The following is a 14,215-nucleotide window of genomic DNA, read 5'->3' as shown; positions in this document are numbered from 1 at the left end:
CCTGGGGTTAGTGGAGGTAGGGGGGCAGTGGGCTTACCTGGCTTTTCCTTCGCCTCATTTTATCTCAGCAACAGGTAACAGTAATAGAGCCAACTGTGACCAGCTTTCTTGTCCCTTCCCCAGAAGCTGGGGAAACCATGCCCCCCGATACCTCCAAGATGCTGAAGCTAGCACAGCAGTGTCTGGAGAGGGCCCAGTCGACAGCCGCCAAGCTTGGTGGGTCCCTGCAGTAGGCGCGGCGCTCCTGGGTCACCCCAAACCTGCATCCCCTTTGTGGGGTGTGGGCCCACCTGCTGACCCCTGCCGATCAATGGCTTGCAGGGAAAACATGCCTGAAGCCAGCCATGCCTGCGGCTGCTCCCAACCCCCAGCCTGCCGGCCGACACCGACGTGTGTATTCAGACGAAGGAGGGAAGCTCTCTCCTTTTCTTCCGCCCGAGATCTTCCAGAAGCTTCAGGGGGCAGAGTCACAAAGCTCTAAGAAGTAAGATGGGCAAGATGGGAGCTAGGCTGAGGATGGGATTGGGTTTTTGAGGCTGAGGAAGATGAGCTGATCACGGGAATATGCTCTTGCCTGACAAAAGCAAATGGGGGCCAGGTGAGGTGCTCATACCTGTAATCCCAGCGCTGTGGGAGGCTGAGATGGGTGGGTCACAAGGTCAAGAGTTCAAGACCAGCCTAGGCAAGATGGTGAAACCCCATCTCCACTAAAAATATGAAAATTAGCTGGTCGTGGTGGCAGTCGTCTGTAATTCCAGCTACTCAGGAGGCTGAGGCAGAGAATTGCCTGAACCCAGGAGGCGGAGGTTGCAGTGAGCTGAGATTGCACCACTGCACTTCAGCGTGGTCAACAGAGTGAGACTGAGTCTCAAAAAAAAGAAAGAAAAAAAAATAGGCATAGTGGCGTGCCCCTGTAGTCCCAGCTACTAGGGAGGCTGCTGTGGCAGGCTCGTTTGGGCTTGGCAGGGTGAGGGTCCAGTGAGCCATGACTGAGCCACTGCATTCCAGCCTGGGCAACAAAATGAGACCCTTTCTCAATTAAAAAATATATATATAGAAAAGAAAAAAGGCTGGGCGCAGTGACTCACGTCTATAATCCCAGCACTTCCGAAGGCCAAGGCAGGTGGATCACCTGAGGTCAGGAGTTCGAGACTAGCCTGACCAACATGGAGAAACCCCATCTTTACAAAAATTACAACATTAGCCAGGCATGGTGGCACATACCTGTAATCCCAGCTACTGGGAAGGCTAAGGCAGGAGAATCGCAACCCGGGAGGTGGAGATTGCGGTGAGCTGAGATCATGCGATTGCACTCCAGCCTGAGCAACGAGAGAGAAACTCTGTCTCAAAAAATGAATAAATAAATGAATAATTTTAGCTGGAAACAAGAATAAATTATATGTATATATGGGCCGGGCTCCGTGACTCACACCTGTAATACCAGAACTATGGGAGGCCAAAGCGGGCAGATCATGAGGTCAGGAGTTAAAGACCAGCCTGACCAACATGGTAAAACCCCATCTCTACTAAAAATGCAAAATGAGCCGGGCATGGAGGCTGAGGCAAGAGAATTGCTTGAACCCGGGAATTGGAGGTTGCAGTGAGCCGAGATTGTACCACTGCACTCCATCCTGTGCAATAGCACGAGACTGTCTCAAAAATATATATATGTTGTAAATGTACGTACAAATCCTTACATACACACAAAAGTGAGCAAACAGGTTCTTTTTTTTTTTTGAGATGGAGTTTCGCTCTTGTTACCCAGGCTGGAGTGCAATGGCGCGATCTCGGCTCACCGCAACCTCCGCCTCCGGGGTTCAGGCAATTCTCCTGCCTCAGCCTCCCGAGTAGCTGGGATTACAGGCACGCGCCACCATGCCCAGCTAATGTTTTGTATTTTTAGTAGAGACGGGGTTTCACCATGTTGACCAGGATGGTCTCGATCTCTTGACCTCGTGATCCACCCGCCTCGGCCTCCCAAAGTGCTGGGATTACAGGCTTGAGCCACCGCGCCCGGCTGCAAACAGGTTCTTAACAGCAGAGAAGACACAGCTGAAGAACAAATTCATGTATTGGAAAAAAGGTTAAAAGATACCTGCAATGAATTACAAAAACAAAGACAGAAAGCAAGAGATGCAAAGCCTAATGCGTTCACTGGAGTTCCAGAAAGAACAGAAAGAAAATGGGAGAGAGGCATTATTAGAAGGTAGAATGGCAGGGCCAGGCGCGGTGGCTCACGCCTGTAATCCCAGCACTTTGGGAGGCCAAGGCGGGTGAATCTCGAAGTCAGGAGTTCAAGACCAGCTTGGCCAAGATGGTGAAACCCCGTCTCTACTAAAAACACAAAAATTAGCCAGGTGTGGTGGTGGGGGCCTGTAATTCCAGCTACTCAGGAGGCTGAAGCAGAGAATTGCTTGAATCCAGGAGGTGGAGGTTGCAGTGAACCAGGATCACGCCATTGCACTCTAGCTTGGGCGACAGAGCAAGACTCCGTATCAAAAAAAAAGGAAGTTAGAATGGCAGACAGTTGTCTAGAACTGATGAAAGGCACAGAGACACGAATGCAAAAAGCCCAGTGAATCCCAAGTGGGATAGAAAAGAAGGGCCCACTCATGTCCCTGCGGTGGCTGGGCTTGGATTCCAGTCACCCCGTTTTGGCAAGCGCGGCTTTGAGGCAGGATGGCCAGCTGTAAGGCTGTCTTTCCTCCTCCTGTCCCCACCGCCACCCTCCATTGTCCCTGACAGTCGGAAGGTAAGAGGGACCAATGCTTTCAAGGTGGAGTGGCTGTTGGCCACTGCTTAAAGGAGACAGTACACTTCTTCCTTTCATGAGTCAGAAACTCATCTGGCTATTTGACCCATATAGTGCCTTTAAAGCAGGGGTGTCTAATCTTTTGGCTTCCTTGGGCCACGCTGGAAGAAGAATTGTCTTGGACCACACATAAAATATATTAACAGTAATGATAGCTGATAAGCTTTTAAAAAATTGCAAATGCCAAGCACGGTGGGTCAAACCTGTAATCCCAGCACTTTGGGAGGCCTAGGCAGGCAGATTATGAGGTCAGGAGTTTGAGACCAGCCTGGCCAACATGTTGAAACCCTGTCTCTCTAAAAATACAAAAAATTAGTTGGGTGTGGTGGCACACGCCTGTAGTCCTAGCTACTTGGAAGGCTGAGGCGGGAGAATCACTTGAACCCAGGAGGTGGAGGTTGCAGTGAGTCAAGACCAGACCACTGCACTCCAACCTGGGTGACAGAGTGAGACTTGGTCTCAAACCAAAAAAACCTTAACTTCCACTTCCTGGGTTCAAGCGATTCTCCCGCCTCAGCCTCCCAAGTAGCTAGGACTACAGGCGTGTGCCACCACGGCTGGCTGTTATGTATTTTTGGTAGAGAAGGGGTTTCACTGTGTTAGCCAGGATGGTCTTGATCTCCTGACTTCGTGATCCACCTGCCTTGGCCTCCCAAAGAGCTGGGGTTACAGCCGTGAGCCACCGCACCCTCAGTGATGGTTTAAGAAAGTTTAGGAATTTGTGTTGGGCTGGATTCAAAGTCTTCCAGCCCTTGGGTTGCACAAGCTTTTGCTTTGACAAGATTCATGTTTTGTTGAACACACGTAACTAATCTCCATGAAAGTCCAGTGGTGCAACTTCTCTTGAAAAGTCAAAAGTCCTGGCAATACCAAAACCTGTGCTTTTTGTTTTTTTGAGATGGAATCTCCCTCTATTGCCCAGGCTTGAGTGCAGTGGCTGGATCTTAGCTCACGGCAACCTTGCCCCCCCAGGTTCAAGCATTTCTGCCTCAGCCTCCCAAGTAGCTGGGATTACAGGTGTGCAGCACCATGCCCAGGTAATTTTTATGTTTTTAGTAGAGATGGGGTTTCACCATGTTGGCCAGGCTGGTCTCAAACTCCTGACCTCAGGTGCTCTGCCCGCCTCGGCTTCCCAAAGTGCTGGGATTATAAGAGGGAGCCACTGTGCCCGGCCAAAATCACTGTACTGGCAGGGCAGGCAAGAACAGGCAGGTGCTGCAGCCCACCCCAGATGGCTCCCTGCCTGCCCCCATTACCACCACCACCTCCCCTCCTCCTCCTCCTCACCTCCTGGCTTCGGGGCCAACAGGGAGGATGAGAGAAGCTCCTTTTGTAGCCAGAACACTGCTGGGCTTCCTGGGGTCTAGACAGCAGTTCATCACATTTCCAGAGAGCTGACGCCGTTGGAGGAAGCCTCCCTGCAGAATCAGAAGCTGAAGGCTGCGTATGAGGCCCGGATGGCCCGGCTAGACCCCAGCCAGGCTATGCAGAAGACATCCCTGGTGAGTGAGGCCTAGGGAGGGCCTGGCGGTGCAGGGGAGCCGGCCTTACTCCCTCCTTCCTCTCCCAGACCCTCTCTCTACAGCGGCAGATGATGGAGAACCTGGTGATCGCCAAAGCGCGGGAGGAGACAGCACCCTTTCTGACCACCCTGGTGGTCTCTGGGGAGAACTCAGTGTGGCCATGAGCCAAAGGCAGAGAATAGGGTAGCAAGGGTAGCGGAGGTTCCAGGGTCGGGGTACAGGGCTGAGGGGCCTCCTGCTTTGCAGAGGGATGGCCTCTGGGGAAGGTCCCCGCCCCTATTCCCCGGGCCCTCTGGCTCTGCCCTCCTGCCTTCAGCACAGGCTGCCTTCTGCCCCAGAAGCCTTCCCTGGGGACTGCCCCTCACTGAGGGGGTCCCTGGGACGTCCTGGCGGCTCGGGGTGTGGTTGCAGGTGTGGGGCGGGGGTGGGAGCTGAAAGCCCGCTCAGATCCAACGTGCGTCCCCTTGACTCTGCACCCAGCTCCAGAGGAAGATGGAGGAGCGCCGGTTGCGGCTCCAGGAGGCCGCCAACAGGTGCGACTCCTTCCCGGTCCCCCGCTGCAGAGACAGCCCGGCCCAACCCCGTCCCCAACCCTGGCCCCGGCCCAGGCCCCGGGATCCACCGTGCGCCTTCTTCCCCAGGAGGTTTTGCAGCCAGGTTGCCCTGACACCGGAGGAGCGGGAGCAGCGGGCACTTTACGCAGCCATCCTGGAGTACGAGCAGGACCACGTGCGTCCCCCGCCAGCCAACAGGGTCCAGGATTTGCAGGAGGGTCCCAGTGAGGCGGGCGGGGCCAGGGCCGCATGGGAGAGACCCGGTGAGGGGTTGGGGCCAGGCTTCAAGTAAGGTCTCCCTCTGGTGGGGGTGGGTTGCGCGGCCTGCTGGTGCTGGGTCTCCTGCACCCCAGGACCGTCTCCCACAGTCTCTTGGGGCAGGCACTGGTGGGAGATGGGGCATGTCTGGTCGTGGGGACCCATGTGCTTCCCTCCAAGGCCCCCTGTTCCGCAGGACTGGCCGAAGCACTGGAAGGCCAAGCTCAAGAGAAGCCCGGGGGACCTGTCGCTGGTGACCAGCCTGCTGTCACACCTGCTCAGGTAGCTGGGCCTCGGGCACCACTGAGCCCCTGTGTGGGCTGGGTGCCGGGGAGGGGCTGGACTGACAAGGAGGAGGCTGCCGCCCTGCCCCAGGGACCCCGTGCCCCAGCCACATGGACACCACAGGTCCCTTCGCGCTGAGGACGTTTCCTCAGCTTCTACAGCCTCTGCAGACCATTCACTGTCAGGAGGTGACGCGAGTCACGTCTCTAAACCGGGTGTAGCGCGGCTCCGCTGTAGACTGGTGGGGGCCCCCGGGAGGGCGGCACGGCGGCGGGAGGCCGAGGCTGGCCGCGTTCTCACGCCCTCCTCTCCCGCAGCCTCCCTGACCACCCGATTGCGCAGCTCCTGAGGCGGCTGCAGTGCGCGGTGTACAGCACCCTGTACCCCGCGGTGAGCAGGGCGGCCGCACCAGCCCCGGGCTGCTGTCCCCCGACCCCCAACCCTGGAAGCCGGCGGCTGCGGCCCTCGCAGAGCCTCCACTGCATGCTGTCCCCGAGCGAGCCCAGCACAGCCCCGCAGCCCCAGGACAGCCCCCCCACGCCCTCACTCCACCCCCGCGCCGCGGGGCCTCCCTCACCTGTGGGGGACATCACGTCTGGCCTGCCGGACAAGGACAGCTCATTCGAGGACCTGGAGCAGTTTCTGAGGACGTCTGAGCCGCAGGGCCGGGGCCGGGGCCATGGGGGGCAGCCCGAGCCGCAGCTGCAGCAGCTGAAGAGCGCGGTGGAGGACATCCACAATGCCATCGGTGAGGCCAGGCCTCCACGTCCCGGGCCCCTCAGCCCTCACTGCCGGAGGGGCTGCGGCTCATCACCCCTGCTTGTTGGTCCATCTCAAGCTTCTATTTGGGGAAAGGCCTGTCGGTCAGAGCCTCTGATCAGACTCGTGTCCACCCAGCCCAGCCTGCAGGTGGTGATGGCCCCATGCCTCAGCCCTTCTCAGTTTGTAAATGGAGCAGTAGAGACGGGGTTTCACCACCTTGGCCAGGCTGGCCTCAAACTCTTGACCTCAGGTGATCCCCCCGCCTCGGCCTCCCAAAGTGCTGGCATTACAGGTGTGAGCCACCACGCCTGGCCTAGGGTTCTCTCAGAACCAGTGAGGGAGGCCAGCAGCCCAAGGCCCCATTCTGGCTGTGCCGCCCACACACACGACCTTGATCAGGGCCCCCACCCACAGGGGGCTGATTCTAAAGTCTACCCTGGTTCCTGCAGTTTTGGGTAAAGGCCCTTTCGAGAAAGGGCTTGTCCTCCATTCTCTTCTCAGGCCACTGGCCGAAGCAGGCAGTAGCTGTAGGTGACAGTTTCTGCTGCCAGACTCCCTGCCCTGGGCCCAGGAGCCTCAGGGGTGGGTGCAGGAGGCTTGAAGCTGCTGGAAAGAGGACCAGACAGGGCCACCCCACTGCTCCTGGACGCTGCGGGTTGCCCTGCTCCTCAGAGAGCTTGCTCAGCAGAGGAGGCCCCATGGCTTCGAGCCACTTGACCCAGCAGGGGAGGGGCCTGTGTGGATGTCCCCGGCTCTGTTCCCAGCAGACAGGCTGCTCTCGCTGACCCTTCTGGCCTTCGAAGGCCTCAACACAGCTGCCTCCAAGGACCGCTGCCTAGCGTGCATAGAGGAGCCCTTCTTCTCCCCGCTGTGGCCTCTGCTGCTGGCCCTGTACAGGTACAGGCCCACTCCCACGTGGCCTGGCGTCTGCCCGCCCAGTACCCCTGGCACGGCCTCCTCTACTCAGTCCCCAAGACTCGTGTTTGCTGCCCTGGCCTGTGCTTCACCCCGAGGCCATCCTCAGGGACTTCCAGTTTGCAGGTAGGGCTGTGCCCACCTCCCATGCCTGGGGGCTTGGGAACATGGAGGCTTTCTGCTTGGGATACATAGCCAGTTTTCTCCAGGAGAGCTCCAGGGACCTCCAGCCACAGCCCTGCCTCTGTCCTCAGGGCAGGATCCCTGGGGCAGCTTAGCCTGGCCTCTCCCTGCCCCAGGAGTGTGCACCGAGCCCGGGAGGCCGCTCTGAGCAGGAGCATGGAGCTCTACAGGAATGCACCCCCCACCGCCATCGGCATCCCCACCAAGCTCCTCCCCAAGGACCCGGAGGCCAAGGGGACCTACCCCTACTGCGCTGCGGCCCAGGAGCTTGGACTGCTGATCCTGGAGAGCTGCCCCCAAAAGAAGCTGGAGTGCATAGGTTAGCAGGTCCGAGAGGCAGGCTCCCATCCCGGTGGGTGACCTGGAGCTTGTGTCTTCACCACTGAGCTTGTCACATGCGGGGTGGATGGGACCAGGACAAAAGTGGAGTCAGAGCAATATCCCCAGGGTCACGGCAGCTCTTCCCAGCCCTGCACATCAGGAAGTGGGGGTGGGGGGTGGGGGGGGTACGTGGGCAGGGTGTGAAGGGGGGCTCAGCTGCCAGGTGGGGCAGCGGCCTGGGTTCGCTTTCCCATCCCTGCTGGGTCCCCCTGTGGCATCCCCAACTGCCCCTGAAGCCACATGTCTGCGGTGCAGTTCGGACCCTGCGGGTCATCTGTGTCTGCGCAGAAGACTACTGCCCCACCTCGGAGACCACGTCGCAGGCTGGACTGCCGCCCATCGCTGCAGCAGCCATGTGAGTCCCAGGAGGCCGAGTGTGGCCGGGGAGGAGGGCCCTGGAAAAGCACGGGGCGTCAGAGGGGCTGTCTTCCCGACCCTTAGCCTCGTGCCGCAGCTGGGCTGTAGCAGCAGGAAAGCCCTGAGTATGGGCCCAGCCCTTGCTCAGCAGAGCAGAAGCTCCCATTGAGGCACAGCCTTGCCACTCCCAGGTGGCTTCCTGGACCACTGGGCAAGAGGCACAGAGACTGCGGCCCGGACGGCTGCACAGCCGCTGGGTTTGCGGAGCAAGAGGCCCGGCCCACGGTCACGGCTGCTGTGCCCTTCCCACAGTGGTGCTGACGACCTGCTGCCCATCCTCTCCTTCGTGGTGCTGAGGAGCGGCCTCCCTCAGCTGGTGTCGGAGTGCGCGGCCCTGGAGGAGTTCATCCACGAGGGGTAGAACCCGGTGGGGGAAGGGTGGGGGCCTCTGTGGGAAGAGTGGGGACCTTGTCCCTCAGCCCGAAGGGTGGTTATCAGTGGCGGCTGGTGAGGGCAGTTACTTCGTTACAGCCATGCCGCCTTCAGGCAGCCCCCACGGGTGCCCCTGTGCAGTGTGCCTGCTGCCTCATGCCCCGTGGCCCTTCGCTTAGCCCAGCCTCTCCCACAGCAGGAGCTGGGGGCCGCCCCCTGAGCAGTGTCTGCCTGGGGAGGGGATGGTCAGGGGATCGAGGGCCATCCCTGGCTCTGCGGTCCAAGGACAAGCACAGAGGGGGTGGGAAAGGCCTCCTGCAGCCCAGCCACCCTGACAGCCCCACCTGCGCACCCGCACCACCCAGGCCCTGCACTGGGAAGGCAGACACTGCCTTCTGGAGGCCGGGTGATGCCTGCTGCCGTCCGTGCAGGTACCTGATTGGAGAGGAGGGTTACTGCCTGACATCACTGCAGAGTGCCCTGAGCTATGTGGAGCTGCTGCCCCGGGGAGGCCTGGCCAAGCAGTAGAGCCAGACCCAGGGCTCTGGCAGGGCCTGGCCTTGCCTCCCAGGGCCGTACCTCCTGCACCTAGAGCCACGGGGCCTACCGAGGACAGCCCTGGAGCCCCACACTGCTCTGCACACGGCGCGAGGGCGCGGGGGAGCTGGTCCATGCTGTGTGCTCTCCAGCTCTTGCCCCTTCCTCGCCCTACATCTAACCCTGGAGCTTGGGGTTGGCACCTCTGCCCCAACAGGATGGGTCTGAAGCAGCTCCAGGAGGAACCCAGCCCTGCTCTCCTGTGCAGGCGTCACAGGCTCTGAGAAGGGAAGCCGCAGGCTCCAGTGGGTGCAGGCTCAGCCTTGAGCGTCTGGCTGGGTCCTGCTCTGCCCTTCACTGGGGCAGCTCCTGGGAGGCATCAGGAAAGAGGGCACCATGAGCCAGCCAGCAGTGGAGGCAGCAGTCCAGTTTCTCTTCCCTCCGGCCCCTAGAAAGGGGAGTTGTAACCCCATGAAGCAGTTTCTTGTCTGAGTCAGGAGCAACGGCTGGTGGGGCCTGAGGCGCAGCTGGTATGAGGCTGAGCTCTTTGCTGATTGGCAGGGTCATCCCTGGGGGGGTCTGGGACTCTCGGCCCAGGACATTCCCTGCCCTTGCTCACCCTGGCAGTGGGCAGTGAACATTCCGGGACTCCTGGCCAACTCCCACCCTGGGCATCTGCTCCAGGTCTGTGCAGCCCAGGGGTCAGCCGTCCAATGGTTACATGCCCCCATGCAGCCACCCACCCAGCCTAAAATAAAAAGGTCACTGCTATCCTGCTCCGTGTGGCTCCCTCAGTCCCCACCCTACTGGCCAGGCAGCACAGCCACCCCTGCTGCCCATGGCAGAGGCTGCTGTAGACAGGTGGGGAAGAGCCACAGCCCAACCCCGAAACAAGCCTGCCTGACCTCTTGTGCCTTTGCCAGCCTCTGAGACCCTCTGCATAGAAGCAGGGTCCTCTTGAGACTGCGTGCCCTGGCAGGTGTGGGCTTCACCCTCTAGGACGGGCGAGCTCTGCAGGGCGTTGGTGTGCAGGAGAGCAGGTGTCCCTGGGGACCTGAGTTCAGAGCACTCACCTGAGGGTCTCAGGATTCATCGTCGTCTGTGCATGGGGCCACACAGAGGCCCTGAGGTGCAGAGGTGCAGAGGAGGCAGCCGGCCACCAGGCGTGGACAGCATGTGCCAGGGAGGTGTGGGCAGGTCATGGAGGGAGGGCGCTTCTGCAACGAAGGAGCCCCCGCCAGCTTGATATGCCATGGGGAGGCAGGTGGCAGGGCTGGTGGGGTCCCAACCCTAGATGCCACCAGAAGCTGGTTGTGGGGGTGCAGGTACAGGGCTGGAGGGGGCAGGTGCAGGGCTGGGGGAGGGGGTACCAACCCTACCTGCCACCAGGAGCTGGTTGTGTGGGGGCAGGTGCAGGGCTGGAGGAGGCAGGTGCAGGCTGGGGGGTGGGGAGCTGGCTCTGAGGCAGTGCAGGCTTCCTCAGGGAAAGGGTCGTAAAGGCAGCAGCTGTGGAGTTGCTAGGATGCTTGCACCCTCGGCAGTGGCTGGTTTACCCCTGAGGACTCCATGGGGAGACAGATGAAGCGCCTTTCCAGGTGGGGGCAGAGCTGGAGCATCTGCCTCAGCCCTCAACGTGAACACCAGCTGGCCCTGGTGCCCTGGGGCTTGGGTAGGAGCGCTGCTCAGGCCTCAGCGTTGGTGTCTAGAAAGTGGGATTTTAAAGTCCACTTAACAGAATGGTAGGAATGACCTGTGCCTTGAACAAATCTTGGCATGGGAACACCTGCTGGTTGGGCATGAGGGCTGGGGCGTGCTGGCGTAGCTGTCTCCCTGGCGTGAGATCAGGCAGGGTTGTTCAGGCACTGCTGCTTGCTGTGCAATTGTGCCCTCAGCCTGTGGCTCCCCCGTAAGACAGGAGTGAATAATAGTGGCTTCCTTTTAAAAATCCTGCAAATGAAAAAAACCAAGAACCCCCAATTAGAAAAACAGCAAAGACTACAAAAAAGCTATCTGGAGGGTGTGGACACCGAGGAAGGAGGGCTGAGCAGAACCCTGTCACAGTCAGGCCTGAAGAATATCTCAGCTTACAGAGTTACTACTCAGTTATCTCCTTTTATATAATCCTCTATATAAACATGTATTAGTTTATAGAATTAGGGCTTGAAGATTATGTTTATAGTGTTACTACCCAGTTATTTCCCTTTGTGTAGTCCTCTATATAGAATCATATAATAGTTCATGGTAAAGAATATTTCCCTACATACATACCTATAATTATATGTTAGTTCATAATCAGAGGAATGCCTGGAGCAGACACAGTGCAGAGCATGATTTAAGGGAAAACAGTTACACCGGGACAAGAACCCACGGCCCAGGTGGCAGCGTTCAGTGACGTAAAGATACCCGCTGGATGGCAGGCTTGGCGAGAGCCACTCCTCCTGATAAAGGAGTTGTAGGACCTTGCTCCAGTTCTTGTGGAAGGCTGCCCTCAGACCGGCAATCCACCCTGGTGACTGTGAACTTTATCAGCTCTTGCTACTGTGCTGCTCGAAAAGCATCTTCCCACAGAACCCATTGGAAGCTGCCAGAAGGTGGTGGTAACCTTGACAGCTCTGTCACTGCTGTGTGACTTAAAGCATCCCCCATAAATCTTCTTAGAAGTAGTTTCCCATAGATAGAAGTATCGCACACTGCAACCTCTTCACTGCGCACAGCCCACTTTCAAGCCTTGGAGACCTAATGGGGGTGGACCCCTTGTTTTATTACCCATGACCCTATCACTTAGAGATGATTTCACTCGGCCAGGCGCGGTGGCTCACGCCTGTAATCCCAGCACTTTGGGAGGCCGAGGCAGGTGGATCACGAGGTCAAGAGATCGAGACCATCCTGGTCAACATGGTGAAACCCTGTCTCTACTAAAAATACAAAAAATCAGCTGGGCATGGTGGTGCGTGCCTGTAATCCCAGCTACTCAGGAGGCTGAGGCAAGAGAATTGCCTGAACCCAGGAGGCGGAGGTTGCAGTGAGCCGAGATTGCGCCATTGCACTCCAGCCTGGGTAACAAGAGCGAAACTGCGTCTCAAAAAAAAAAAAAGAGATGATTTCACTCACTGCCCTGCCCCCTCACCTATATACAATAAATACTCACGCTTCTGGACATTCGGGGCCTCGCCTGTCTCTGCTCATAGGTGGCGTGGCCCCCCGAGCCCAGCTGCGTTTTCCTTGTACTTCTGTGTCCTGTCTCTTTATTTCTCAGATCCTGCACCTCAGCACAGCGTAAGGGACACCCCACGACCCTGTGGGCCATCAGCCCTACAGAGAGGAAGCAAATTTATTCTGAACTGGGTACAGTAGCTCATGACTAATTTGAGGTCATTTGAGGTTAGAAGTTTGAGACCTGTAAGGCTGTAGGGCCCCACAGGGTCGTGGGGTGTCCCTTATGCTGTGCTGAGTCACAGGCTCTGAGAAGCAAAGAGACAGGACACTGAAGAACTGGTGAAGAGCATCTGGATTTGGGGGACCACGCCACCTGTGAGCGGAGATTGGTGAGAGCCCCAAATGTGCAGAAGCATCTGTATTTATTAGGTACAAGGCAGGGGGCAGGGTCGTGAGTGAGGTCATCATCTATAGGCTTAATGATAGGGCATACATAGTCACATGAGTCACAAGCGAGGGGGCCACCCCATTATGTCACATGGGCGGAGAGGTGGGCCATGCACAGTAGGGGGCCATGCCATGCGTGGTACTAGAGGGTCGTGTACAGAAAAGGGGTCCACCCCCATTAGGTCACCAAGGTAAGGAGGTGGGCTGTGTGCAATGGGTGTCATGTGCAACACTTCTTACCTGGGGGCTGGAGACTTTAAAGGGTTTCTAATAGAAGGACACTGTAAGCCAGCGCAGTGGGAGCTGACAGACATGTGCTCTTCTCTAAGATATTTATGGGAGGATGATTTGAACCAGCACAGAAGTGAGAAAAGACTGACAGGGTGCACAGCCACCGTGACTGGTCACACAGAGGGGTTCTTCTCCCTCGGTTACTTCCAGGATCTCAGGCCTGAGGCCGACTTTCCACAGGAACCGGATGCAAGGTGCTACAACTCCTTTATCAGGAGGAGAGGCTCCTGCTCCAAGCCTGCCATACAGCGTCTGCCCTGTCAGGCAGGGACGCCACCGCCCGGGTCTTGGGTTCTCGTCCTGGTCTGGCTGTTTTCCCATGTACTGCTTCTGTTCTGTCTGCTCTGGGCATTCCTCCTACTACAAACTACTATATGGTTATATGGAAGGATTCTATAAATCAGCACTAAATGTGTCAGTACAGCTCCGACTACAATACCTGTATGATTGTATAGAAAGATTATATGAGACTAAGTATAATTATATAATTATATATATAAGCTAGATATGGTAAGCAGTAAGTTATACTTCAGGCACTAATTCTACAAACTAATATATGATTATGTATATAGGATTATATAAAGGAAATAGCTGAGTAAGAACACTATAAACTAAGATATTCTTCAGGCACTAATTGTGCCTGGGGTCTGGACATTTCTCCTTCCTCCATGCCCATGGGGGGTGGTACCCTCAGAGACCAGCCTGACCAACATGGTGAAAACTCATCTTTACTAAAAATACAAAAAAATTTGGCCAGGCGTGGTGGCACATGCCTATAGTCCCAGCTACTGCGGAGGCTAAGGCAAGAGAATCCCTTTAACCCAGGAGGCAGAGGTTGCAGTGAGCTGAGATTGTGCCACTGCACTCCAGCCTGGGCAACAGAGTGAAACTCCGTCTCAAAAAATAAAAACAAAAAGTAATATGTGGGTGCGGTGGCTCACGCCAGCAATCATAGCAGTTTGGGAAGCTGAGGCAGGCGGATCATTTGAGGTTGGGAGTTTGATACGAGCCTGGCTAACATGGCGAAACCCCATGTCTACTAAAAATACAAAAATTTGGGCCGGGCGCGGTGGCTCACGCCTGTAATCCCAGCACTTTGGGAGGCCGAGGCGGGTGGATCACGAGGTCAAGAGATCGAGACCATCCTGGTCAACATGGTGAAACCCCGTCTCTACTAAAAATACAAAACATTAGCTGGGCATGGTGGTGCGTGCCTGTAATCCCAGCTACTCAGGAGGCTGAGGCAGGAGAATTGCCTGAACCCAGGAGGCGGAGGTTGCGGTGAGCCGAGATCGTGCCATTGCACTCCAGCCTGGGTAACA

General features: G+C 57.3%; 1 protein-coding gene and 1 long non-coding RNA gene across 9 annotated transcripts in view; both read left to right on the top strand.

Moving 5' to 3' along the window:
- The window catches only part of VPS9D1 (VPS9 domain containing 1), a 13,782-nt gene extending 4,378 nt beyond the window's left edge, over positions 1–9,404 (top strand). For 2 of the 8 annotated variants that reach the window (XM_032284763.1, XM_032284764.1), the window contains exons 3-16: positions 124–216; positions 322–484; positions 4,203–4,314; positions 4,383–4,445; positions 4,816–4,868; positions 4,977–5,064; positions 5,344–5,429; positions 5,750–6,180; positions 6,330–6,444; positions 6,959–7,091; positions 7,409–7,619; positions 7,929–8,028; positions 8,343–8,447; positions 8,894–9,404. In XM_032284763.1, the coding sequence (XP_032140654.1) occupies positions 124–216; positions 322–484; positions 4,203–4,314; positions 4,383–4,445; positions 4,816–4,868; positions 4,977–5,064; positions 5,344–5,429; positions 5,750–6,180; positions 6,330–6,444; positions 6,959–7,091; positions 7,409–7,619; positions 7,929–8,028; positions 8,343–8,447; positions 8,894–8,990 (1,850 nt within the window). In that variant the 3' untranslated portion in view covers positions 8,991–9,404. Of the gene's footprint in view, positions 1–123; positions 217–321; positions 485–4,202; positions 4,315–4,382; positions 4,446–4,815; positions 4,869–4,976; positions 5,065–5,343; positions 5,430–5,749; positions 6,181–6,329; positions 6,445–6,958; positions 7,092–7,408; positions 7,620–7,928; positions 8,029–8,342; positions 8,448–8,893 lie in introns of those variants that run through there. The other 6 variants (XR_004270682.1, XM_032284766.1, XM_032284767.1 and 3 more) reach the window with 6 other exon arrangements.
- Positions 1,673–2,118, top strand: LOC116555798. The gene is made up of 2 exons (XR_004270683.1): positions 1,673–1,721; positions 2,028–2,118. It is a non-coding gene; the product is annotated as an uncharacterized LOC116555798 (long non-coding RNA).
- Positions 9,405–14,215: the final 4,811 nt, after the last annotated feature.

The sequence above is a fragment of the Sapajus apella genome, unplaced genomic scaffold, assembly GCF_009761245.1.
Source record: "Sapajus apella isolate SASKATOON/1434 unplaced genomic scaffold, GSC_monkey_1.0 scaffold15, whole genome shotgun sequence".
NCBI lineage: Eukaryota > Metazoa > Chordata > Mammalia > Primates > Cebidae > Sapajus > Sapajus apella.
The sequence above is the reverse complement of the archived record's forward strand: the minus strand, read 5'-3'. Positions and strand labels throughout refer to the sequence as shown.